The sequence below is a fragment of the Chiloscyllium punctatum genome, chromosome 39 (assembly GCF_047496795.1).
Source record: "Chiloscyllium punctatum isolate Juve2018m chromosome 39, sChiPun1.3, whole genome shotgun sequence".
NCBI classification, from domain to species: Eukaryota; Metazoa; Chordata; class Chondrichthyes; order Orectolobiformes; family Hemiscylliidae; genus Chiloscyllium; species Chiloscyllium punctatum.
In genome coordinates this window covers 59359619-59385858 of record NC_092777.1, presented here as the reverse complement: position 1 = coordinate 59385858, position 26240 = coordinate 59359619, and the positions used below count along the sequence as shown (strand labels likewise).

At 40.4% G+C, this 26240-nt stretch overlaps 1 protein-coding gene across 1 annotated transcript in view; it reads left to right on the top strand.

Annotated features, from left to right (window-relative positions):
- The window catches only part of LOC140464117 (cytoplasmic phosphatidylinositol transfer protein 1-like), a 300622-nt gene that overhangs the window by 240120 nt on the left and 34262 nt on the right, over positions 1-26240 (top strand). The window contains exons 6-7 of the mRNA XM_072558863.1: positions 10671-10742; positions 19722-19817. Coding sequence (XP_072414964.1) covers positions 10671-10742; positions 19722-19817 — 168 coding nt within the window. The remainder of the gene's footprint in view (positions 1-10670; positions 10743-19721; positions 19818-26240) is intronic.

Below are 26240 nucleotides of genomic sequence, written 5' to 3'. Positions count from 1 at the left end.
AATTCTGGAATTCCCTCCCCGGTGGCATTGTGGATCAAGCCACAGCAGGTGGACTGCAACAGTTCAAGAAGGCAAGCTCATCACTACCTTCTCAAGGGGCAGGTAGGGACAGGCAATAAATGCTGGCCAGCCAACGACACCCACATCCCAAAAATGAATGAAAGAAAAGACGCTGAGGTTTTTCAGCAATGTCTGTTTTTGTTACTGATTTTCAGCATTCTTTCATTTTTCTCTACATCAGCCCAGCATGATGAACAATCTTGTTGGTGATTTTGTCTGCCATCAAATTTTTATGAAGAAAGTCAACAATGTTCCCTTTAATTTTTCTTGCTGCTGCATGGATCTCCAGGGTCAACCTCTTGGCAGCGGCTTATGGAAGCAGCATGCTGTGCATCATGAGCAGAGCTTCACAGTTCAGAATATTGGATCCAGAGTCACAGAATCATAGAGCTGTACGGTATGGAAACAGACCCTTTAGTCCAACTCGTCCATGCCAATCAGATATCCTACATTAATCTAGTTCCATTTGGCCCATATCCTCCTAAACCCTTCCTATTCATATACCCATCCAGATGCCTTTTAAATGTTGTAATTGTATCAGCCTCCACCACTTCCTCGTTCCATACACACACCACACTCTGCGTGAAAAATTTGCTTCTTAGATCCCCTTTAAATCATTCCCTTCTCACCTCAAACCTATGCCCTGCAGCTTTGGACTCCCTCGCCCCAGGGAAGATGCCTTGTCTATTTACACTATCCATGCCCCTCATGATTTTATGAACCTCTATAAGGTCACCCTCAGCCACCGACACTCTAGCCCTAGTCTATTCAACCTCTCAAATCCTCCAACCCTGGCAACATCCTTGTAAATCTTTCCTGAACCCTTTCATGTTTCACAACATCCTCTAGTAGGAAGACCAGAATTGAACACAGTATTTTAAACATGGCCTAACCACTGTCCTATACAGCAAGACTGACCAATAAAGGCAAGCAAACCAAGTGCTTTCTTCACTATCCTATCTACCTGCAGCTCTAATTTTAAAGAACAATGAATCTGCACACCAAGATCTCCTTCTTTAATAACACTCCCCAGGACCTTACCATTAAGTGTATAAGTCCTACCGAAGATCTCTCCGATGGAAATGTTCCAGAACTTAAATGTTGCAACTATAGCAGACCCTCCTCTGTAATTTCCTTGTTCCCTATAACTGTCTCCCCAGATTCATTTTCTAAGGAGCCTGCAATCACTTCCTTCCACCTCTCTCTTCCTTTTTATTTATTTAAAGAAGCTTTTATTGTCAGTTTTTATATTCCTCACTAGTTTGCCTTTGTAATTTACTTTCTTTCTCTATATTATCTTTCTAGTAATCCTTTGCTGGATTCTGAATTTATCCCAGTCTTCAGGGCTGTCAGTGACTTTTACTTCCTTATATGTTTTTTTTCCTTTCAACTGAATGCTGTCCTTAACTTCCTTGGTTAACTATGGTTGGTTTATCCCACTCCTTACTGGGATGGATTTTTGCTAAGACTCCTGAATTACCTCCTTAAATGTCTACCACTGCTTGCTTACTGTCATTCCTGTGAATCTATAAATCCAGTTCACTTTTGCAAACTCTGTCCTCATTTCATTATAATTCCCTTTATTTAAGTTAAGTCCAGTTGTTTCCAACACTGCTTTCTCACTCTCAATCTGAATATTACTTTCATGTCAAGATCACTACTTCCTCAGGGATCTTTTACTCTAAGGTCATTTGTTAAATCAGCCAAGATCCAAGATAGTCTGCTTCTTGGTTGGACCCATGACATATTGCTGTCACAAATTATCTTAATGCACTCTGTGAATTTGTTGTCATAGCTATCCTTTCCAATTTATTTCACCCAATCAGCGTGAAGATTAAAGTCAGCCATGATTATTGCTCTACTCTTTTAACATGCTCCTCCTGTTTGTTGATTAAAAACATTTCCTACAGAATGGCTACTTTTGGGGGTCTGTACATTACTCCTACCAGTGTCTTCATTCCTTTGCTGTTTTTCCCTCTGCCCAAATGTGATATTCTCAGAGCCGAGATCACCTCTCACAACGTTGCTCATTTCTCATTTCATCCCTTATTAACTTGTGCTACCCAACAAGTTTTCCATCTCTCCTCTGTTTCTGAACATTAAATATCCCTGAATATTAAGTTTCCAGTTTTAATCTCCTTGACATCATGTTTCTGTAATAGCTATGACATATTCACTTACCTCAATGTATACCGTCAGGTTGTCTGCCTTATTCTAAATGCTTCATGCGCTAAGATATAAAACATTTGTTCTATTATCAAATTTCCCTCCATGTTTTTCTTGATGCAATATGACATTCACACATTCTGTCCATTCCTTTTATTTTCTGGTATCCTGCAATCCTACCTTCTCTTTTATCTTTGATTTCATAACTTTCCATGCAATTGAACCTACCCCTCTCACTATTTAGTTTAAAACAAATCCAGTTTTGCAATTCACCAAGACTCTGGACCCAGCATGGTTCAGATGGAGTCCATTCTATTGGAACAGCTCCTCCTTCCCTCGTATTGGTGCAAATGTTCCATGAATTCAAACCTGGTTGTCCCATACCAGTCTTTGAGCCAAGCATTTAACTCTTTTATCTTATGGAGCCTCTGCCAATTAGCTCATGGCTCAGATAGTAATCCGGAGATTATTTCCCTTTTGGTTCTGCTATGTAATTTAGCTCCTATCTGCTCATATTCCCTCAGCAGAGCCTCTTTTCCTCTTCCTACCTACATTGTTGCTACCTAAATGGACTACTAACAGCTGAACCTTTCCCCTCCCATTCCCAGTTCCTGCAGCTCAGATGAGACACCCTGACCCCTGGCATCAGGTAGGCAATAGAGCCTTTGGGCTGGCAACAGACAACTGTGTGCATTCCTCTGACTTTACCATTCGGAATTACACCTACATTTCTCTTTTCTCCCTCATCTTGATTAGTGCACCATTGTGCTATAATAAGTTTACTCATCCTCCCTACAGCCCCACTCTCATCCGCACAGAGACCAAGAATCTCAAACCTCTTAGACAAACTCAAGAGCTGAGGCTCCTGCAGCACTACCTCCTGGATCTTTCTACCTGCCTCGCTTGTAATCACACCATCCTCTCCCTGACCACTGACCAAATTTAAGGTAGTTAATCTAAAATGTGTGACTGTCTTCTGAACACATTGTTCAAGTAACTGTCCCCTCCCAGAATTGTCATAGTGTTCAAAGCTCATATTCCAGCTCATCGATTGAGCCAGAGTTCTTCAAGCACCGACACATTCTACAGGATTACTATGAACCACAATGGAGTCCACCAGTTCCTTTTCTTGTAGGTACAACACATCACCTGGCCTACATCTGTTTTATTTACTTAGTCTTTAATTTATTTTTTATTTCCTGCTGGTATTTTAATTTTGAATCTGTAAAATATGTCTCCTATTCACCTTTAATCTCGAAGTAACTTATAATGGATAGTCAAATTAGCAGCTGTTACCAACCAGTAAATTTGTGGTTTTCCTGTGATATCGCTGTTTTGTGCTGGATCCCCACATCCTGGCTTCAATTTATCCTATTAAAAAAACCTTATAAACTATGAACAAAACAGCAAGCAAAATACACCTTTACCCCTCTGCACTGAATTCCCATGCTGCTCCAAAATCCCAGAAATTATATATTAACTCAGGCATTGATTCAATCTGGATGTGATCTCTCCTTCCTGATTATACGAAGCCTACTGATAATGAATCCACTTTGGGCTTTGTGTCTTGATTCACTACTTATGACACAGTCCAAGTGACATCTCATGATGTGAAGGAATTTAGTGTACACGTGCAAATATGTGAGGCTGTGAGATATGGGTGTGAGGCTCGCATCATTTCAGTGCATGTAAAAGAATATTTGAATGTTAGTTTTGCATCCTGAGTACTTTGGGCAATGGATGGAAATAGATAAGAGCTGATGCATTTTGCTGTGCTGTGGTGCTGTGATGGATCTGAGGCTTTGAGTATTTGTTCACTAATTTTTAGCACCCGTGTGAGATTATTGAACTTCTTAAAGCTTTGCTGCAGGGTCCCCTAGACTAGACAGATCTTCCTGAATAACCTTCAGATGATATTCCTTGAAGGTTTTTCAGCCCCCTCTGAAAATATGATTCCCCCACGCTCTCTGTCCTCGATCACTAGGGCCTCTGGTGTTGCATCTGTGAATCTGTGATCCCTCTCTCTTCCCTGGAGACTCACATTTTCTGATTGCATCTACAACCAGTTCCATCAAGTAGACAGCAGCTGCATCCTTGAGAATATAAGATCATATGAAATAGAAACAGGAGGAGACCATTGAGCCCCTTGAACTTGCTCTTCCTTTCAGTGTGATCATAGCTGACCATCAGCCTTACCTCCACTCTTGATATTTCTTGATTGCCTCAGAGATGAAAACATCTATTTACCTTAAATAAATTCAGCAATGGAGCATCCACACCTTTCTTGGATTGACAAAGTCAAATACTCATAACCTTTTGAATGAAAACATTTGCCATCTCATCCGAAATAAATGCCTCCACTTTTGCCCTTAAGGCATATGCCACTGGGCAGGCCTTGCAGAATCATGGAATTGCTTCCTGATCAGCATCGAGGTAGCCTTGGCTCCTCTGATAGTCCCTAGACTTCCTGCAAAACTTGTGGATACTTAATTAGGACTTCACTCATGCAGCCATTTTCTAATCAAAAAAATATTCAGCCAGACAAGGTGAACTTTTCTCAACCAATTTCACCCCATCAAGTTTGGGCTCGAGCTTTTGAATACAATCATTGGGAACTGAACCGGGTGCTTCTTGTAAGAGACCAGAACCAAAGTTGTACAGTTAATTTGTATAGGTTCCTCAGCATAGGTTTCAGTCTTGCCAAGGTGTTGCACAAACTTAATGGTTGGAGTCCAGAGTGAATGTTGGTTCTGTGATCACTGAAATGGCTGTGTGGGTATTGACCACCATTAGAACTAGGTAACCCTTTAACCAGATGTCTATTTTGACTGGTTCTGATTTGGATGTTGCTAAGCAATTTAGCTATTCTAAACCAGAGGTAGGTGGACTTCCCAGGTAGTGCAATCACCTGGATATTTGCCTGTGAGTTCTCTTGATCAGTTTAGGTCGAGTGGGACTCTTTTACTGTCTCAAATCCACACACCAGCAGAAACTACAATGGCTTGCTCACCCTGATCCTAAAAAAAAGTAACTGTTTGGTCGAAGCTTGGCTTTGTTTTGAGGTTTTGCTGTAGGTTGACATGGAGTCCCTCTGTTCAGGATATATCATGACTGAAGCTCTGCAATTGCCTTTACTCAAGTGGTGTTTCCCAAGTTCAGTCAGACTGGTGAGAGTATCCACTTCCATTGGAATACCCTGCAACTCATTTGTTCCACTTGATGCATTTTCCAATGATAAAGCCAGTTGTCATGCCTGTTCGAAGTCCAGTTGAGCTTCAGCTTCACGGCCCTTTTGCATAGTTTGCATCATTAATCCCACTTACCAAACAGCCACCCTGAATTTCATTAAGGGTTAAACCAAAATCACAACACTCTGTGAATCATCTTAACCTAGTCAAAAATCCTAACACAACCAAAAGCATCTCAGCATTAGAGAAGGCTTTGGGTCATAATAGTCCTTCACTAAATCAGTCACCTCTTGAAAGTTTTTAATATCTGGTATCTCAGGGAAAGTTAGGCTTCTAATAACTGAAACTATTGCAGTCCAAAAACTATCTGGAGAATTACCCATTGTTTTTCATCTGCCCTAATATCATTTGCCCGGGGAGAAAAAAATACATTCTTTCCACACACTGGCCAGTCTCCGACTACAGGATTGAACAAAATCAAGCTTCCTAAATAATGGCATGATGCCAGAAATTATTTCTCCTATTTAAAGACAGCTGTTGCGAGTGCATTTATTTGGAAGCGTGCTTTATTCTCATTGCCACTGAAATAGCTGCATGTGGTCCGGTATCCCATCACCAAGTCACCCTTTATTTACACTTGGAAAGACCTTGACACTGATCCAAATCCCTCAGAGCCAGCTCTCAGAGTGGCAGGATGTCTGACACTCCTCCTTTTATCAGGGTTCCCTGATTGGACCAGATTAACAGCCTCAATCAGGGAATTCATATTCTATGATGTCTACCTGGCTGATCTTCTTCCAATCACTACATCTTAATTGTTTCTTGCCCCTATGTGGTAATATTTTGAGTTCATTACACAGCATGTTGGCTCAGTGGTTAGCACCGCTTCCTCACAACACCCAGGACCTGGGTTCAATTCAACCTTCGTTTGACTGTCTTCGTGGAGTTTGACATTCTCCTGAGTCTGTGTGGGTTTCCTCCAGGTGCTCTGGTTTCCTTCCACAGTCCAAAGATGTGCAGCTTAGCTGGAATCACCATGCCAAATTGCCTATAGTGTCCAGGGACATATAGGTTACGTGGATTAGCCGTGGGCAATGCAGGCTTGCAATCATAGTGTTAGGGGGTGGGTCTGGCTGGGATGCTCTTCGGAAGGTCAGTGTGGACATGATGGACCAAATGGCCTGCTTTCACAATGTAGCGATTCTATAATTATGTATATGCATCCAAATCGTTCTGAGTGTCAGCATTTATAATTTACACTCCTTTAACATTTTGCTTTTGTATAATTATAACCAGAATGAATTCCTCACAGTCAGTGCAGCTCAGATTTCAAAATATTAATGTAGGCCAGTTTCACATGGTGCTAGACATCCTGCAAAATGTTCATTCAGCCAGCAGCATGGATCACACAACAGTCTACAATGCAACAGCTACACAAATGAAAAGGCAGCATAATGTTTGTGTGCCATGTCCATTAATGGGTCTGATTTCAGACAGATCGCAATCGCCACACCCAAACACAGCAGGGAATGAATTTTTGACCTCTAGTCATTGCACATGTTCATTAATTAGATTTTGATTAAATATTCCTTGTTCATTAAGATCTAGAAATAATAGCTGTCACTTAAAACTTAAGCTTGGTGGCAATTTGAATATGCAGATTATGTCAAAATAATGTTAACTTGAAAAAAATTATTTAGATTCTGGAATGTTCTGGATATGGCAATAATTGAGGTTCCTGTTGGACACTGATTTGCAATACATCCCTTTTATAAAGTGGAAGTACAGTTGTATTCCCTCTTATATCCAATGAAAATGCAGCAAAGACAGCTAATACATGTCCCCTATTGGGCCATGCTGCTTTTCCCTTAATTTGAGCAGTCGTCTTTTATAAGAAACTATCCACCTCTCCAGTATTATTCAATGCTGAAAATTGTCAAACTTTATAATTTAAAAACTCCCAAGATATTTTGTCACAAGTGAAAATTGACATTTTATAAAACTCATATAGAAATGCCCTTTTGAGTGTCAGCATTTCCAAGCCAGAGTTTGTGTATGACTGATTTGATGAAGGAAAATCATGATGACACTTGCCACATAACATTATAGTTAATTCAGTAACTCATTGCAACTGTTCTCATCTTCATCCATGGCTGGAGCCAACTGTTATTCCATTATATGTTTTCAGAATGTTGCAAAGTAACTAATATTTCTCATAAGATTCACATTTAGTTGGTGGTTTTAACATACTAATTAGCTGCTGACCGGTGATGTGGTGTTTCTTAGTAAACATATAAACTGCAGATTATCCACTTGAATGAACAATCTCCTTTTGTCGCAATATTCATGATAATGTTAATAGTCATCTAAATTGCAGCTGTGGTCATTTTAAGCATATTTGCCAGACCTACTTGTTCCTTTGTTAAGAATTTTTGATTTGAAAATTGACATCTGAGTCCCAAGCATAAAACTAGTGATGTTGAAGATGAATTAATTTGATGTCATGAATCCTTTGAAAAGAACAGCTGGGGTGGGGAACATTTGACATTTATTTCACAGGGAGCAAATAGTCTTGACAGCATTTGGAAGGCTTGATTTGAATAGGGAGTTATATTTAGCTCATCCTGAAAAGGACACAGAACTATTGTTTGAGCTGCAGTCAGTTCACTCAGAGGTTTCCTTTAATTGTGAGATAATCAGACATCTACATCCTTACAAACAAATGTAGTATTTTTTAATATGCCAAATGTATATAAAATCACAACAATAAGATTAAAGCTACATCATTTGCAATTTTTCCTGGAGAAACATTCCATCATTAAACCGGCTGTACAGGACATTGGTTAGGCCACTGTTGGATTATTGCATGCAATTCTGGTCTCCTTCCTATTGGAAAGATGTTGTGAAACTTGAAAGGGTTCAGAAAAGATTTATAAGGATGTTGCCAGGTTTGGAGGACTTGAGCTATAGGGAGAGGCTGAAGGGCTAGGGCTGTTTTCCCTGGAGAGTCGGAGGCTGAGGGGTGACCTTATAGAGGTTTACAAAATTATGAGGGGCATGGATCGGGTAAATAGGCAAAGTCTTTTCCCTGAGGTCGGGGAGTCCAGAACTAGAGGGCATAGGTTTATGGTGAGAGGGTAAAGATATAAAAGAGCCCTAAGCGGCAACTTTTTCATGCAGAGGGTGGTATGTATATGGAATGAGCTGCCAGAGGAAGTGGTGGAGGCTGGTACAATTGCAACATTTAAGAGGCATTTGGATGGGTATATGAATAGGAACGGTTTGGAGGGATATGGGCCGGGTGCTGGCAGGTGGGACTAGTGGGTTGGGTTATCTGGCCGGCATGGGCGAGTTGGACTGAAGGGTCTATTTCCATGCTGTACATCTCTATGACTCTATGACTCTAAGTGTTATCTTAGTTTTAAAATTTTTTTTGGTCCCTAATCCTTGCTTTCATTTTTCTGTATTAGCGTAAGGCAATAATATTTGAAAGGGAAATTTTTGGCTTAAACTTTATAGTCCAGTGGTTAGTGCCTGGGCATAGCTGTATTGTAATTGTATTATTTTGTGCTTGATAATTTTGTCCTATCAGATGACAGTTCACATTCTTTCTGGTTTAGCTGTTTCTTCTGTTTTAATATCAAACAATCTGACATAATTTTAATGTAACACCCAAAAAAGATTGCCTATCAAATGAACCTTTAAAGTAGGTCTCCATCTATTTTTATGTTTAAAATGTTGTAAAAGATGCATACGTCCAGTTAACAAATCTTATTTCTGTTGGTATGATTTTGAACTTGGCTTTTATGTTAAGATTTAATAGTGTCACTACAACATCTATATTTTCAATTCAGTTTTCTGATGTCACTCAAGATGCTCAATACCATCCAAGACAAACCAGTTTGCTTGACTGCAACTTATCCACTAGCTTCAAAATCAAGAATTTCCCACTGCCATACAGTGGCTGCAGTGTACCTTCTACAAGATGCACTGCATCAATTGTCCAACACTTCTTTGACAGCACCTGTTAAACCTTCGACCTCTGCCATCTGGAAGGAAAAGGCCAAAACCCACCACATACAGGTTCCCCATCAAGGCATGTACCATCTTGAATTGGAACTATATAAACATTTCTGCACTGTCACTAGGTTAGAACCCTGGTGCTCCCTTCCAAACAGCATCGAGTGTACCTTTACTAGATTGACTGTGGCAGTTCAAAAAAACAACTCACTACCTTCTCAAGGGCATTTAGGATTGATCAATAAATAGTGGTGTACATACATCTCATGAATCAATTGAAAAACATACTGTCAATGCAGTCCCTAGCTGTCAGATGCCTCTATAGAGCAAGTGCCTGAAGACACAATCAATTCTAAAAGAGCACAAGAATTAGGAGCAGGTATAAGCCAACTTGTACATAGAAACTTTATATTTATTAACTAGCTTTGAAAGAAACATGAGAAATTTGCAGGTACATTGTAAATAATATTTGTTCTGCTTGGGTGTGACAGAAAATGTCGTTAACTAACAATCCATTCTTATTCATATGTTTAATGGTGCTATCATTTAATTTAGCTGGCATCATTTTTCATATCATTCAGCATCTTCTTTGAGTGGAAACTAATAATTTTGAAATTTGAAAGCTGTGAAGCACAATTGTGCAAAATGATAAAATATTGATGCTCAATGAAATAGTATAGGATAAACCCAGGTTTGATTCCTATCTTCTCTGTCCTTGATTGAGTGCAACAAATACTGACAGTGGCAATACCCTGCAGTGGAGGGAGATTTTTAAAGTCTTGAGAGAGTGGTCCCTCTGTCCCCAGAGGGCTGGCTGTCAAGAACAATGGCATCATCTAAGGGCGTTCTGCTCTTTGAGCAAGGGCATGCACCTGCTGCCTGAGATGCAGAAGTGCAAGTCAGGTGGATAAGGAATGATAACTGATATTCAAAGAAACTGATTTTATATCGTTTGTAAATCTTTAAACATAAAAACTTACGGATACCAAATCACTGAACATAATCAGTATAATTGGGTTTCTATAGATTTCTTCATTGTCTATCATAATCTTAGCAGAAGATGAAAGGAAGTCTGAGAGAAATCTATTTCTCTGGAGAACTACAGAGCTATTATGACTTTAGCGTTTTTTTCACACACGAGGGAATTTTCAGCCAACTGCCTATTTATGTTTCCACGTTTGTCCTGCCATGCATACAAACAAAATGGTGATTAATTCATTTAATTTTGTTTTTCAGTGCTCATTTTTACCTAAGTTCTTCATTCATATAGAAACAAAATATGAAGATAACAATGGTTCAAATGACAATGTAAGTATTTAACATTTTACAGTAATTTAGAACATAAGAACCAGGAAAGGTCTGTTCAACTCCTTGAGCCTGTTCCACCATGTGTCCCCTCTGTTTTAGATTCTTCCTTGAATGGAAATATTTCAAACATTTTAAGTTTGTCATCACTGTTTAAAACAGTCAACTTTGATTTTCGGAGTGAGACAGAACTCTCAAGAAGACTGTGTAAGGATTCGGCCAGAATGCAGAACGTGTACTAAATGTTTGATTGCAGGAAATGAGAGCAGTTTCTTCAATGTGTAGAAACACAGACGATAGAAACAGGAGTAGGGTCTCATAAGACAATGCCACTCCAGAGACTATATGAGGCTCTGCATACTCACTCTGCGACATGTTTCTCCTTCCTTGGATAAGGCAGCCAAAAATATACATGTTACTCCATGTTGGTCTCACCAAGGCTATGCATAATTGCAGCAAAACGTCGTTATCCGTGTACTCAAATCCCTTTGCAGTCAAAGTCAACATATCATTTGCCTTCTTAATTATATGTTAGACCTGTATTCTCACTTAGGGTGACTCATGAAAAGACTCCCTTTGGATAGCAGCACTTCCCAGTCCCTCGCAATTTATTTGCTTTCCTGTTTTTTTGTCAAAATAAATAACTTCACACTATTCATATTATATTTCATCTGCAATGTTATTGCTCATTCATATAGCCTCTGCAAATTCCCTTGAAGTCTTTTTTGCATCATCCTCACAACTCATGCTTTCCACTTAATTTTGTGGCATCAGCAAATTTTCAATATCCAAATCACTTATATAGATTGTAAACAGCTGTTGCCCAAGCACTGCTCCTTATGATAACCCCCTAAGAACTGCCTGCTATACCGTAAATGACGTTTATTCTTGTTCTCTGTATTCTGTCTGTTAACCAATTCTCAATCAGTATATCAACCCAATCCCATGTGCTCCAACTTTGTTTACTAACATCCTGGATGCGATTTTGGTGAAAGGCATCTGAAATTACAAAACTATCATATTTACTGGCTGCTCTCCATTATCTATGCTACAAGTTGCATCCTAAAAAAAACTAACAGATTTATCAAACACAATTTGCCTTTCATAAATCGAAGTTAATTCTGCCCAATCATATCATTTTTGTTTTCTCAGTGTCCAGTTATATCATTTATAATATATTCAAACAATTTCCTTACTCCTGGCATCAAGCTAACAAATTTGTAGTTTTCCACTTTATCTCTCCCTCTTTTATAGAACATAGAACATAGAACAATCCAGCACAGAACAGGCCCTTCGGCCCTCGATGTTGCGCCGATCAAAGCCCACCTAACCTACACTAACCCACTATCCTCCATATACCTATCCAATGCCCGCTTAAATACCCATAAAGAGGGAGAGTCCACTACTGCTACTGGCAGGGCATTCCATGATCTTACGACTCGCTGAGTGAAGAACCTACCCCTCACATCAGTCCTATATCTACCCCCCCTTAATTTAAAGCTATGCCCCCTTGTAATAGCTGACTCCATACGTGGAAAAAGGTTCTCACTGTCAACCCTATCTAACCCCCTAATCATCTTGTACACCTCTATCAAATCACCCCTAAACCTTCTTTTCTCCAAAGAAAACAACCCCAAGTGCCTCAGCCTTTCCTCATAGGATCTTCCTACCATACCAGGCAACATCCTGGTAAACCTCCTCTGCACCCGTTCCAGTGCCTCCACATCCTTCCTATAGTATGGCGACCAAAACTGCACACAATATTCCAGAAGCGGCCGCACCAGAGTCTTATACAACTGCAGCATGACCTCAGGACTCCGGAACTCAATTCCTCTACCAATAAAAGCCAGTACGCCATATGCCTTCTTCACTGCACTATTTACCTGGGTGGCAACTTTCAGAGATCTGTGTACATGGACACCAAGATCCCTCTGCTCTTCCACACTACCAAGTAGTCTACCATTAGCCCAGTAATCCATCTTTTTATTACTCTTACCAAAGTGAATCACTTCACACTTAGCTACATTGAACTCCATTTGCCACCTTTCTGCCCAGCTCTGCAGCTTCTCTATATCCCGCTGTAACCTGCCATATCCTTCCTCACTGTCTACAACTCCTCCGACTTTCGTATCATCCGCAAACTTGCTCACCCAACCTTCTAACCCTTCCTCCAGGTCATTTATAAAAATGACAAACAGCAATGGTCCCAAAACAGATCCTTGCGGAACACCACTAGTGACGGCACTCCAAGATGAATCTTTGCCATCAACTACTACCCTCTGTCTTCTTCCAGAGAGCCAATTCCTAATCCAAACCTCCAACTCACCCTCAATGCCATATCTCTGTATTTTCTGCAGTAGCCTACCATGGGGGACCTTATCAAACGCCTTACTAAAATCCATATATACTACATCTACCGCTTTCCCCTCATCTACCTCCTTCGTCACCTTCTCAAAGAATTCAATAAGGTTTGTGAGGCACGACCTGCCCTTCACAAAACCATGCTGACTATCCTTGATCACATCATTCTTATCCAGATGTGCATAAATCCTATCCCTTATAATTCTCTCTAAGACTTTGCCCACAACAGAAGTGAGACTCACTGGCCTATAGTTACTAGGATTATCCCTACTCCCCTTCTTGAACAAGGGAACCACGTTTGCTAGCCTCCAGTCCTCTGGCACTACTCCTGTAGACAAAGAGGACACAAAAATCAAGGCCAATGGCTCTGCAATCTCCTCCCTTGCTTCCCAGAGAATCCTAGGATAAATGCAATCAGGCCCAGGGGACTTATCTATTTTCACCCTTGCCAGAATTTCCAACACCTCTTCTCTACATATCTCAAAGCCATCCATTCTACTTATTCGTGCCTCAGTATTCATATCGACAACAATGTCCTGTTCCTGAGTGAATACTGACGAAAAGTATTCATTCAGCGCCTCCCCAATCTCTTCAGCCTCCACACGCAACTTCCCATTACTATCCTTGATTGGACCTATTCCTTCCCTAGTCATTCTTTTATTCCTAACATACCTATAGAAAGCCTTAGGGTTTTCCCTAATCCTACCAACTAAGGACCTTTCATGTCCCCTCCTTGCTGCTCTTAGCTCTCTCTTCAGGTCCTTCCGGGCTACCTTATAACTCTCAATCGCCCCTATTGAACCTTCACGCCTCATCTTTACAAAGGCCGCCCTCTTCCATTTAACAAGGGATTCCAACTCCTTATTAAACCACGGCTCCTTCACACGACCCTTTCCTCCCTGCCTGATAGGTACGTACTTATCAAGGACACTCAATAGTTGCTCCTTGAACAAGTTCCACATATCAATTACGCTCTTGCCTTGGAATCTACTTTTCCAATCCACACATCCTAAGTCATGCCTCAACGCATCATAATTTCCCTGCCCCCAGCTATAACTCTTGCCCTGTAGTACACACTTATCCCTCTCCATCACTAGAGTAAAAATCACCGAATTGTGGTCACTGTCCCCAAAGTGCTCACCTACCTCTAGTTCTAATACCTGGCCTGGTTCGTTACCCAGAACCAAATCCAGTATGGCCTCACCTCTTGTTGGCTTATCTACATATTGTGTCAGGAAACTCTCCTGCACACATTGCACAAACACTGACCCATCTAACGAACTTGAGCTATAGCTTTCCCAATCAATATCAGGAAAGTTAAAGTCTCCCATAACAATCACCCTATTACTGTCACTCTTCTCCTGAATCATCTTCGCAATCCTTTCTTCAACGATTCTAGGACTATTAGGAGGCCTGTAAAAGACTCCTAACAGGGTGACCTCACCTCTCCTATTCCTAACCTCAACCCAGACTACCTCAGATGGCAAATCTTCATCCATCTTCCTTTCCACCGCTGTAATACTATCTTTGACAAGCAAAGCCACACCCCCCCCTCTTTTACCCCCACCTCTGACCCTACTAAAACATTTAAACCCTGGAACCTGCAACAGCCAATCCTGTCCCTGATCTAGCCATGTCTCCGTAATAGCCACAACATCGAAGTCCCAGGTACCAACCCACGCTGCGAGTTCACCTACCTTATTTCGTATACTTCTGGCATTAAAGTATACACACTTCAAGCCACTCTTCTGTTTACAGGCACGATCCTTTAAGATTGATACCATATTCCTACCCTCCCTACACTCCAGGTCCTGCACCCTAAAGTTACAGTCTGGGTTCCCATGCCCCTGCAGAGTTAGTTTAAACCCCCCCCAAGAGCACTAGCAAACCTCCCCCCAAGGATACTGGTGCCCCTCAGGTTCAGGTGCAGACCATCCTGTCTATAGAGGTCCCACCTTCCCCAGAAAGAACCCCAGTTATCCAAATACCGAAATCCCTCCCTCCTGCACCATCCCTGTAGCCACGCATTTAACTCTTCTCTCTCCCTATTCCTCGACTCTCTATCACGTGGCACGGGTAACAAACCAGAGACAACAACTCTGTTCGTTCTAACTCTGAGCTTCCAACCTAGCTCCCTAAAAGCCTGTCTAACATTTCTTGAATAGTAGGGTTACTTTTGTTACGTTCCAGTGAGTAGGATCCTTTCCATAATCTATAAAATGTCGAAAGATAACTACTAATGCATCCATTATTGCCATAGTCACTTCCTTCAATGTTCTGAGATGTAGCTCATCTGGTTCAAGGGATTTAGCAACCTCCAAATCCATTAGTATTTTGATCCTACGTCTTTATTAATTTTTTGAGTACCTCACTTACATATATCCCTTGGTTTCCTAACAAGATCTAATGTATCTTCTACTATGATGACAGGTACAAAATACTTGTTCAGTTTTTCTTCTCTTTTCTCCACTGCACACTCCTCTGTCTGTGCCAGAAATGGACCCACATTTGTCTTTGCTAACCTTTTTGTTTACATTCTCAGATACTAAAGCAGCCAATGTCCAAGTGTAGCAAAACCTGGACAATATTCAGGTTTCAGCTGATAAACACCAAGTAGCATTTTCACCACACATTGCCAGACAATTACCATCTCCAACAAGACATAATATAATCATTGCCCCATGACATTAAAACAACATAACTATTACAGAATCACCACTGGCAACTCCTGGGGGTTATCATTGACCAGAAACTGAACTGGACTGATTATACAAATACTGTCGCTACAAAGCAGTTCAAAGGTTCAGAATACTGCAGCAAATAACTCACCTCTTGACTCTCCAAAACTTGTAGCCAACTACATAGCAGAAGTTAAGAAGGTGATGAAATACTTCAATTTGAAAACAAAAAAAAGCTGGAAATCGCAGCAGGTCAGACATCATCTGTGGAGAGAGAGCAAACTATCAATTCAAGTCTAGGTGAGACTTCATCAAAGCTGGCGGGGGCGGGGTGCGGGTTCCCGTGCGGTTGGCGTTGAAGTGCCTGAGGAGAAAGGGTGTTGATAGGATAGATTAGGTGAGGTTAGAATTGCAGCTTCTACTCATTTATTTATGTTTACCTTTGGTAGTTGTCAATGAAGGTTCATGTTTGGAAGTGTCTAAATGCATGCTTGCCTGTGATGTTCCCCTAATGGTCAATGACAAGATGTGAGTGTCCAAGGGATTTTGGGAACAGGGTAGCAGTGAATTAGGGAGGGTATTAGTCAGAATACAGCTGAGAAAAACAGTCTGGCCTGGTGGTTAGACAGGGAGTAGGATGAGAGAATTGGATTGTGTATGTGAGGGAATGTTAGTCATGTACCATAATCAGCATGATTTTATGGCTGCTGTGCTGATGATGATGATGAGTGGTCAGCCATACTTGCAACTCCCCCTCCCATTCTGCCAAGAACATGCATAGAACATAGAACATAAAGTCCTTTTCCTCCTCCATTGCCAAATCCAAGCAACCTGATACCTGGAGGAAGAACATCTCATCTTCTGCCTTGGGACCCTCCAACCAAATGCATCAATGTCGATTTCACTGGTTTCCTCATCACCCCTTCCCCCTCCTCATCCCAGATCCAACCCTCCAACTCGGTACCGCTCTCATGAACAGTCCTACCTGTCCATCTTCCTTTCCCCCTATCCGGTCCAACCTATCACCATCCCCCCCCACCTCCATCTACCTATCGCTTTCCCAGCTACCTTCCACCCAACCCTATCCCCATCCTCCTCTTTATCTCTCAGCCCCCTTCCCACCACCCCTCACATTCCTGATGAAGGGCTATGCCAGAAACATCGATTCTCCTACTCAAAAGATGTGTTAGGATCCAAAATAAATGAGTTTTACCACTTCTAGTTAATTCACAGTGGCCAGTGACCCCAACCTGAAAGCTGTCTGAGTATGACATTGGTGTTTAATGTTCCATGCCAGGTTACTACAAGGCTAGCAAAGATGAAGAAAAGAACTGTATAGTGAACTAATCTAGGGGCAGTTGAGAGAGGTTGATGCACAGCCATATTGTTATATAAGTGTATACAACAATTGGTACAACATCTAGCCAGTTCTTCTTCTGACCTTTTGTATCACTGGTGACTGAGTAGCAAAACAGTTTCCTAACACTATTTGTTCTTTTACTTCCATACCTGCTTTCAGAATGGAAACATAACAGTGTTGTCAGTGTTGAGTGCAATTGAATGAAGAATTAGTGATGAGGGGACAATGTGAAATACAGGGTCGACATCACGATGGTTTGAAAGTAAATGCTACAGTAGTCTTATGTGCTTAAGTTTAGGTTCCCAAGACCACAGTGGAATTAATGACTGCGTGCTCACCCATTAAATCTAGACTGTAAAGCAAAAGAAATATCCCACCCAAGAAATAGAATATCAGTCCTTGATATTTTATATACTGCTTATCACTAGGAAAAGTATGTTACACTCATCTTTCAACACCAACCAAATAATAGTACATTCCCATTTGTGGTATTTATAATAGAATTAGCCAGTCCTTGATTTTTTTCAAACTCCGCTCATTTCACAAAGAAATTATGATCATTCATCCTAATTCCTGCATTGTCAACAATGAACAGTGCTGACATTTATGGAATTGTTCTCTAACTTGACCTCCAAATCATTCTTGTCACATTTTGAAGGATTAAATCAGAACAAACTATTTCCTGCTGTCCATAGCAAGGATTGATGTACTTTTCTGAAGTATTTCTATCCCCTTTCTTTAATCTAAGTATTCAATTCGAATAACTGTCACAGTTAAACTTTGCTTCACTTGCTATGCCACGGAGTGGTAGAATGTAACGTCCTATAGGAACATAATGGATGTGGAAGGAGAAGACTTTTCTACTTTTAACCATCTCTTGTACTTTGCTGAGGAACAGCAATGACACAGAGCCACACCAATGCATCTGTCCATTTCAGCTATAAAACAGTGAATAACATTTTGGAGATCCGCTCAAAGACTAAAAGTATGAAAGACAGTCATGAGTAGAAAGCAAGTTAGGATAGATTAAATCAGAATGCTGTTGCTGCTTTTCCCCTTACATGGCTCTCACACTCCATCTAATGGTGACTCTCAGTTAACATCTTTTTCTTTGGTAAACACTGTTTTGAGTTTTTATATAATAGAAGTCATGGAGCTGTACAGCACAGAAACAGAACCTTCGGTCCAACTCAGCAGCACCGTCCAGATATCCCAAACTAATCTTGTCCCATTTGCCAACATTTGGCCCATTTCCCTCTATACCCTTCCTAAAGTTCTCACCAGGATGCCTTTAAATTTTGTAATTGTATCTGCACCACCCTCTGTGTGAAAAGGTTGGCCTTCAGGTCCCTTTTAATTTTTTTCCCCTCTCACCTTAAACCTATGCCGTCTAGTTCTGGATTCCCCAATCCTGGGAAAATGACTTTGGCTATACATCCAAACTATGCCCCTCGTGATTTATAAAGTGCTATAAGGACAGCCCTCAGCCTCCAATGCTCCAGGGAAAATAGCCCCAGCCTATTCAGCCTCTTCCTATCCTCAAACCCTCCAACCCGGCAACATCCTTGTAAATCTTTCCTGAACCCTTTCAAGTGTTGCAGTGATTTATGGATAGCTTGCTGTGTATGATGTAAGGAAGTTTGCATTTATTTTATAATAAAGACAACACAGCAACATATTTGGGAAACGACTGCCCCAGAAACGCCATTTAAAAATATTTATGTTTATCCATGTGCAGACTTCTCATTGTTCCGCAGTAGCCATGTCAACATTATATTCTGCATGTGATTGGTCCATGGTAATGTGTCTAATTGATCACTGGCAATCATGTCATCACCTTTGAATTATATGGTTCACAGTTTTCATAAGCTTTAACAGAAAACATTTCTCTGCTTTGCTTTGTAGCCACAGAAACTTAATTTTCAAAATTATGCGATACAGTTCAAGTGCTATTTCATGTATTTTGTACAGCAAAATAAATGCACTCCCATTTTCACACATACAAAATGAAATCTATACCGCCAGTATGGAATTACCTAATTTGCCTCATTACTAGAATTACTTAACTCCCTTGTAAATTAGAATATAATCCTCATGGTCACATATTGTATATAACCCTCTGGGTGGTATTAAATACTTTTCACTTGAGGTAAAGTGAACTCGTGATTGCCAACCTACTGTTGCTTTAAATGTTGTATTCTAGTTGACATCATCCTTTCAAATCTTTCAAACCTAGAAGCAATGAATAAGAAAAGCTAAAGTTAAAGATGTTCATCATTTGTGGTTCATTCAGAATGTAGTTAATTCCTGCATGATCATGGAATCTTAAGTATTGAATCAGCTATCATCATTAGACATAATTCGCTCACTGTCCCCATTGGGTTCAACACTATTCATTGTGTATACATGCTTTCAGTTTTTTATAAATGTGGTGATACTTCCTATGTATTCTGACCAATTGCAATTCCATGATTGAGTTGCTACCTTCTCATTTACTTAGAGGTGTCCTTTGCATTCTGCATATTGATCATTGACCAAATATATTCTGTTCTCTCATTTTACATAGTTATGTTCTTGTTACAGATCTTTGATTCTGAGGCAAAAGACATCGAAAGGGATGTGTGTTTCATTGATATTGCTTATGATGAAATTCCTGATCGTTATTACAAAGTCTCTGAGGTAAATGAGATCTTTATTGGATTCACTATTGCACATCTGAGACTGTGCGACCTGATAAAATGATATGATGGGATTTGCATTTTTGCCTTGGAAAGGTGTAGATAATATTCCCTTCTACTTTATCATGCAACCTTTTTTTTGCTGCATTCCACTGAGAACTGCATTAACTAAATCAGACTTTTTTATGGTAGTGATTTAGCTGAGTGTAAAGCTAGAAAGGCTTTCTAATCTGTAAAGAAATAAAATAATAGAGCAATGGGCCTGGGGAGAAATTAAAAATATATTACAAAAGAGATTGAAGTTGTATAAGCAAATTGAAATCCTGTCAGTCATTTTATTCAGTAAGTGTTTCACTTTTATCTTTCATAAGAACATATTTTTGGCACAACCCGCTTGAGAAAATGTACCAATACTCCTATTTGTGCACAACCCAAAGGTAAAGGAAAATAAAATGATGTATCTATATATTTTCCACGATATATTAAAATTGGTGATTGCTGGGACTCTTGCATTACCTTGTCCCTGAGGTGGGGCCAATTTTGTTACACTAAATCTATTTTCGACCATCATAATGTCACAACTAAACCTATGATCAGCAAATAAACATATTTCCTTCCATACAGGCTGTTCAATAATAATGGTAATACTAGCTGATTTCCTCTTATAAGAGGACTGTACTGATTGTCATGAGGTGAACATTGTAGAATATGAGTTCCCTGATTGGGGCTGTTAACCTAGTCTAATCGGGGACTCCTAGCTGACAGATGGAAACAGGAGTTTCAGACATCCTGTCAATCTGAGAGCTGGCTAAGACAGCTGGATCAGTTTCAAGGACTTCTCACGTGTAAAGAAAGGGTGACTTGGTGGAGCATATGAGTTGCAGGATATTCTGGTGGAAGTGAATACCGTCACCAGTCCGAATGAGCTTGGGAACACCACTTGAGTGAAGGCACTTCCAATGCCTCATTCAGACCATATCTTGAACAGGGGAACTCCAGGTCAACTCACATCAAAATTGCAAAACAAAGTCAAGTCTCGGCCAAAAAGTTAAAATTTTTCTTCAGGATACGAACTGGCAAGCCATTGTAGTTGTTGCTGGTACGCAGACTCAAGACAGCAAATGAGTCCCACTAGACCTAAATTAAGCTGGAGTACTCATAGGCCAGTACCTAGGAGAGTGCACACCCTGGAATGTTTACCTACATCTGGTTTGGAACAGTTAAATTGCTTAGCAATATCCAAATAAACAAATGGCTAAGTGGTCACCCAGTTCTGATGGAGGTCAATACCCACTCAGCCATTTCAATGATGGTACAACTAATCTTTAACAAAATTCGCTCTGGACTCCAATGTTTAAGTTTGCGCAAGTCCTCAGCTAGACTGAAACCCATACTGGGGAATCTTTACTGATAAAGTGTACATCTTTGGTTCCGGTCTATTATGAGAAGTAACTGTTTCAGTTACCACTGATTCTAGTAAAAAGCTTAATCTAATCTTGATGGGCTGAAATTGGTTGAGAAAGATCCACCTTGATTGGCTCAACTTTTTTCGATTAGAAAATGGCTGCCTTAGTAAAATCCTAATTAAATACCCAGAAGATTTTCAGGAAGGTCTCGGGACTATCAAAGGAGTCAAGGCCATCTTGCATGTTAATCGTGAAACAATTCCATAGTTCTACAAGGTCAGCCAGTGCCATTACAGGCAAAAGTAGGGGCATAAATCAGGAGGCTGGCAGCCATATTTGGAGTCAGGAAGTTTCACCAATAACTTTACAGATGATAACTTGTAATAACAAGCCCCTATCAGGTCTCCTTAAAGAGGACAAAAGACGGTGTTGTCCATAGGCTGAATTGAGCAATGGGCTCTAATACTAAGTAGATATAATTACAAGTTGGAAAACCATCTGGGAGGCCGAGTAGCAAATGAGGCATTGAACCACCTCCAGCTGGCAGATTTACCACCAGTACCAACCAGGACAAACGTTACCACAAGCAGCTTCCCCACATTCATAGGTTTGTCTGGGTAGAACCTGGATTTGATTACATATCAACTATGCAGGTCCTTTCATGGACTGAATGTTCTTAGTCATTGTAGACACCCACTCAAAGTGTCTGGATGTGCTTAGAGTTCGTTCGTCAAACATGGAGATGACAATAGAAAGACTGTGTACATCTTTAGCAATACAGGACTCCCAGAAATGTTGGTCACAGATAACGAGCCATCATTTACCAGCAGAGAATTTGAGTGTTTCCAAAAGTCAAATGGTATTCGACTTATAAAGGCAACTCCATACCATCCATCACCCAATAATCTGGCAGAAACAGCTGTCCAAATTTTGAAGGCAGGCTTAAAGAAATAGCCTGCAGCTTCATTGATACCAAACTGTCCCAGTTCCTATTTAATTATAAGACCACTACTCATGCAACTACATAGATAGCTCCAGCTAATGGGAAGAAGACTCTGCACCAGGTTAAATCCCAGACCTGCAGGGGGAGGGTGAAACAGCATCAGGAGCGCCAATACCAAACACAAGACTCCACTAAGTGAAAGAGAGATAGTTTACTACAAGGGACGAAGTTTAGTGTAGGAACCACGGAAATAGCCCTACATGGGTAAGAGGCATGGTCAACACAAGGTCAGGTCTAGTGACATATAAAGTTCAGGCAGGTACAATAGTCCTAAACAAGCATATGTGAAAGCTGCAAACTCGCAAACAGTGCAAGAACAAAACGTGCCTGGCATCTCAACAGCCTTTCCAACTGTTACGAAAACCATGGATTCTACCTCTCCATCAAGTATTGACGCTATCCTGGAATCTGAGATGGACACGGTGGATGTCACTGCCTCAATGCCTTTGCTGCCTGAGGAAGAGAATGAATTACTTCTGAGATGCTCCAGGCACAAGAGGTGACCTACTGTATGTTACATGCCATCCTTATCAGAGGCAGAGTTGGAGGATCCTGACCTGGTGCTAAAATGCCCCAGGGGGAGCTACGAAAAGAAACAGCCTGCCTCTGGACTCAGAGGGAGAGAGATTGTAACAAGCTCAGCCAGGTGGACCTCATAGAATATGAGTTGCCTGATTGGGGCTATTAATCTGGTCCAATTAGGAAGCCCTCACTGACAGATAAGAATAGGAGGGTCAGACATCCTGTTCACTCTGAGAGCTGGCTCTGACAGAGCTGGATCAGTGTAAAGGACTTTCCAGATGTAAGTAATGGGTGACATGGTGACAAGATACTGGCCTCTGTAGAGTTATTTCAAGGATAAATACATGTCTTCCACAACAGAGCCAAGGTACTGAAGCTGATTACTTTCAGGGTCTGTACAACCCGATACCAAAACACATATGCATTGTTGAAATCACTGGTTCTCAAAATAGGAGTTCATGGACATTTTCGATGAGTTCATAACATAGGCTGGCCTGTGTGTTTACAACTTAGACAAGGGTGCAGCGGTCAAGAAAAGCAAATAGAGTGGAACTGCTCTGAATCACCCCTTGCACCCCATGCTTCTGCACTCTCTGTCCTCTCTTCTTTCTCTCTGTTCTTCCTTGCTCTTCTTCTCTCCAGCCTCCTGCTTTCTCTAGGCTTCTGTTCTCAGTATATGGTCCTGTTGTCTGCAAGATCCTGCCCATCCCTGGCTGCTTTTCTCTCACTCATTCAGACTCTGTATTGAGAAGCAAACACACCCATTTCACTAGTATCAACTTGTGAATGCCTTATTTCTTAAATGCATAACTGAAATGGTTCACATGAAATACTTTCGTCTTTGGAGTAGTCCATAACATCATAATTTAGACAGGGGTGATCTGTGATTGCTAATCCATTTGAAAAGGTGGCCATCATCAGAAAGATTTTGAGACCTCTTTTTCTATTAAATGACCAATTGACCCTTTTTTGGCTGCAAAATAAGTGTTACAATTTATGTTGGAAATCTGAAATATAAATGGAAAATGTTGGAAGTGCTCAGTATGCCAGGCAGCCTGTGAGTATTTTTAGCACTTTCTGACTATATTCCATGTGTTCCCATTGGCTACTAAATGATTATGTTGCATGTAATGTAAGATTCGGGTTATTTGTAACTCTAATGCTGATGTTCCTTGGGCCTTCTTGAATATTTCATGTAAAGACAATCACTTGTATGTCTGTATTGTTCTTTTTCACATCAATCAAGGCAAGGCCTTCCCTACTCATAGCAAACTGCAACAGTCAGTCTATAATCACCCACTGGGAACAGCTCAGCTGACTATTACTCAGATATTTCTTCTTTGTGAGACTCCAGCCAGTGCCTCTCCATGACAGTCAATCACTACTGTCTTCTCAGCAGATTTTTGTCAGAAATAATCTTGGGCCTCTTATTTCTGTTGCTTAGGGAAACGTACAACAATGCAACAGTTATCCTTTCCAATTAGTATTTTCCATTAATTAAAGTGGTAAAGCAACAGGCCAAGAATATCACTTCAGCTTTTTGCAAGAGAAGATCTCTACTGCGCACTGTATAACAAAGCCATGAACGGATTCTTTACAGATTTGTGATTCTGCTTTACTTAGTAAATGCATTAATCTTTCTGCCAGTGTGTCAACTGATCTGAGTAAAGAATAACCATTGAACTAACAAACCAGCCTGGTGTCCCTGCATTAATTCACATGGATTATTTAATATAGGGGTAACTCATCGTTCTGATATTTCAGCTTTTAATTTTCATCAGGTGGTAGAGTCACTTTGTGATGTTGTCCAAATTCCATTGATTTGTACAGTATTTTAAATGGTAGTTTGTTACTCCAAGATTTAATTGTGTTTTATATGTAATTTGAATTTTTTTCACTAATCTCAATCTCCTGCATCAAAACCTAAACAAAGAATCCACACCAAATCTCTAATTTTTCCATTCTTCCGCATTCGCTACATTGTATTAAAGCCCATACCTGATATTGAATTCTTTAATTTTTATCTGGAATGGCATTTTCGATGTTAGTTAAGTTTCCCCTTCAATGGAGTTATACCTCAAATCAAAGGTTTTTTTAAACATTGACCAATCTGTGTACTGCTTGGATTAAATACATTTTAGAAAATGTTATCATTCTTATTTATCTATTTCATTTTCCAGTGGTGGTGAAAGATGTACTTAAGGTGCATTAAAGATATATTTATCAATATCATTTTTCTTTAGAGTTTGGATTTTAAAATATGCTTATTGGTCTCTTTGTAAAGGGGTTTGAGATTAACTAGGAATCATGATTTTCAACCAGAATATGCCTCTTGGAGTGTTAATAGAAGCTTGTTTACACTGTGGATGTTCATGACCAGGGAAAAAACAGAGCCGTGATCTTAGCAGAGTCTAGTATGAGCATTGTTTTTCATTTAGTCTAAAAGCTTTTGGGCAGTTTAGCTAGCCTAATGGCAACAATGTCAATTGTTATAAGAACTTATCTGGCTCTCTAATGTCCTTTAGGGAGGCACATCTGTCCTCATGGCCTGGTCTAGTCTATATGTGACTCCAAGCTCACAGGAATGTGCTTGATTCTAAAAACTGCCCTCTAGGCAATTATGGATGTGCAATAAATGTGGTCAAACCAACATCGCCCCCATCCTGTGAATGGATTTAAAAAGTTAATGGCAATGTGACTGTGGTCAGAAGCGAGTCTCTCTGGAAAGAGATTGTTCAGAACAGTTAAGGAAATAAGTTACCTTGAAAGAGGAAATAAGTTACTTTGTGAAGTTTACAAACCAGGAGTATTTGGTTAGAACTCCACAGATTATTAAAAGAACAAAAATCTAAGCTCTTATTTGTGTGGTTGGTTAAAAGAAAGGCCTAGGCACCGGGCCCAGATGGTTTTCAAGCTGAATTCTATAAAGAATTTACAGAAATATTGGCTGGTCCACTTATGGACATGTATAACTGCATATAGTCAGGGCTGTCTCCCGCCTTTGCTGAAAGAGGCAAATATCTCTCTTATCCTTAAAAAAGGAAAAGATCCAGAAGATTGTACGTCATACAGACCAATATCCTTGCTAAATGTAGATTTTAAAATTCTTTCTAAAACGTTAGCACTGAGACTAGAAAGGGTACTACCAAATATTATAAAGGAGGATCAGACGGGGTTTATTAAGGGCCGTGGATCATCCAATGATGTTAGAAGGTTTTGAATATGATTCAAGCCTGTCATCAGGGAAAGATACCAGGAGTAGTAGTTTCATTAGATGCGGAAAAGGCATTTGATAGGGTTGAATGGTCATATTTGTTTTACACATTGGAAAGGTTTGGCGTTGGACAGGTGTTTACCAAATGGGTCTCAACATTGTATAGTGATCCCAAAGCAGTTGTGGTTACCAATGGATTAGGTTCGGATAGCTTCAGTGTGGGTAGGGGCTGCCGTCAGGGATGCCCTCTCTCGCCATTGTTATTTACGCTAATAATTG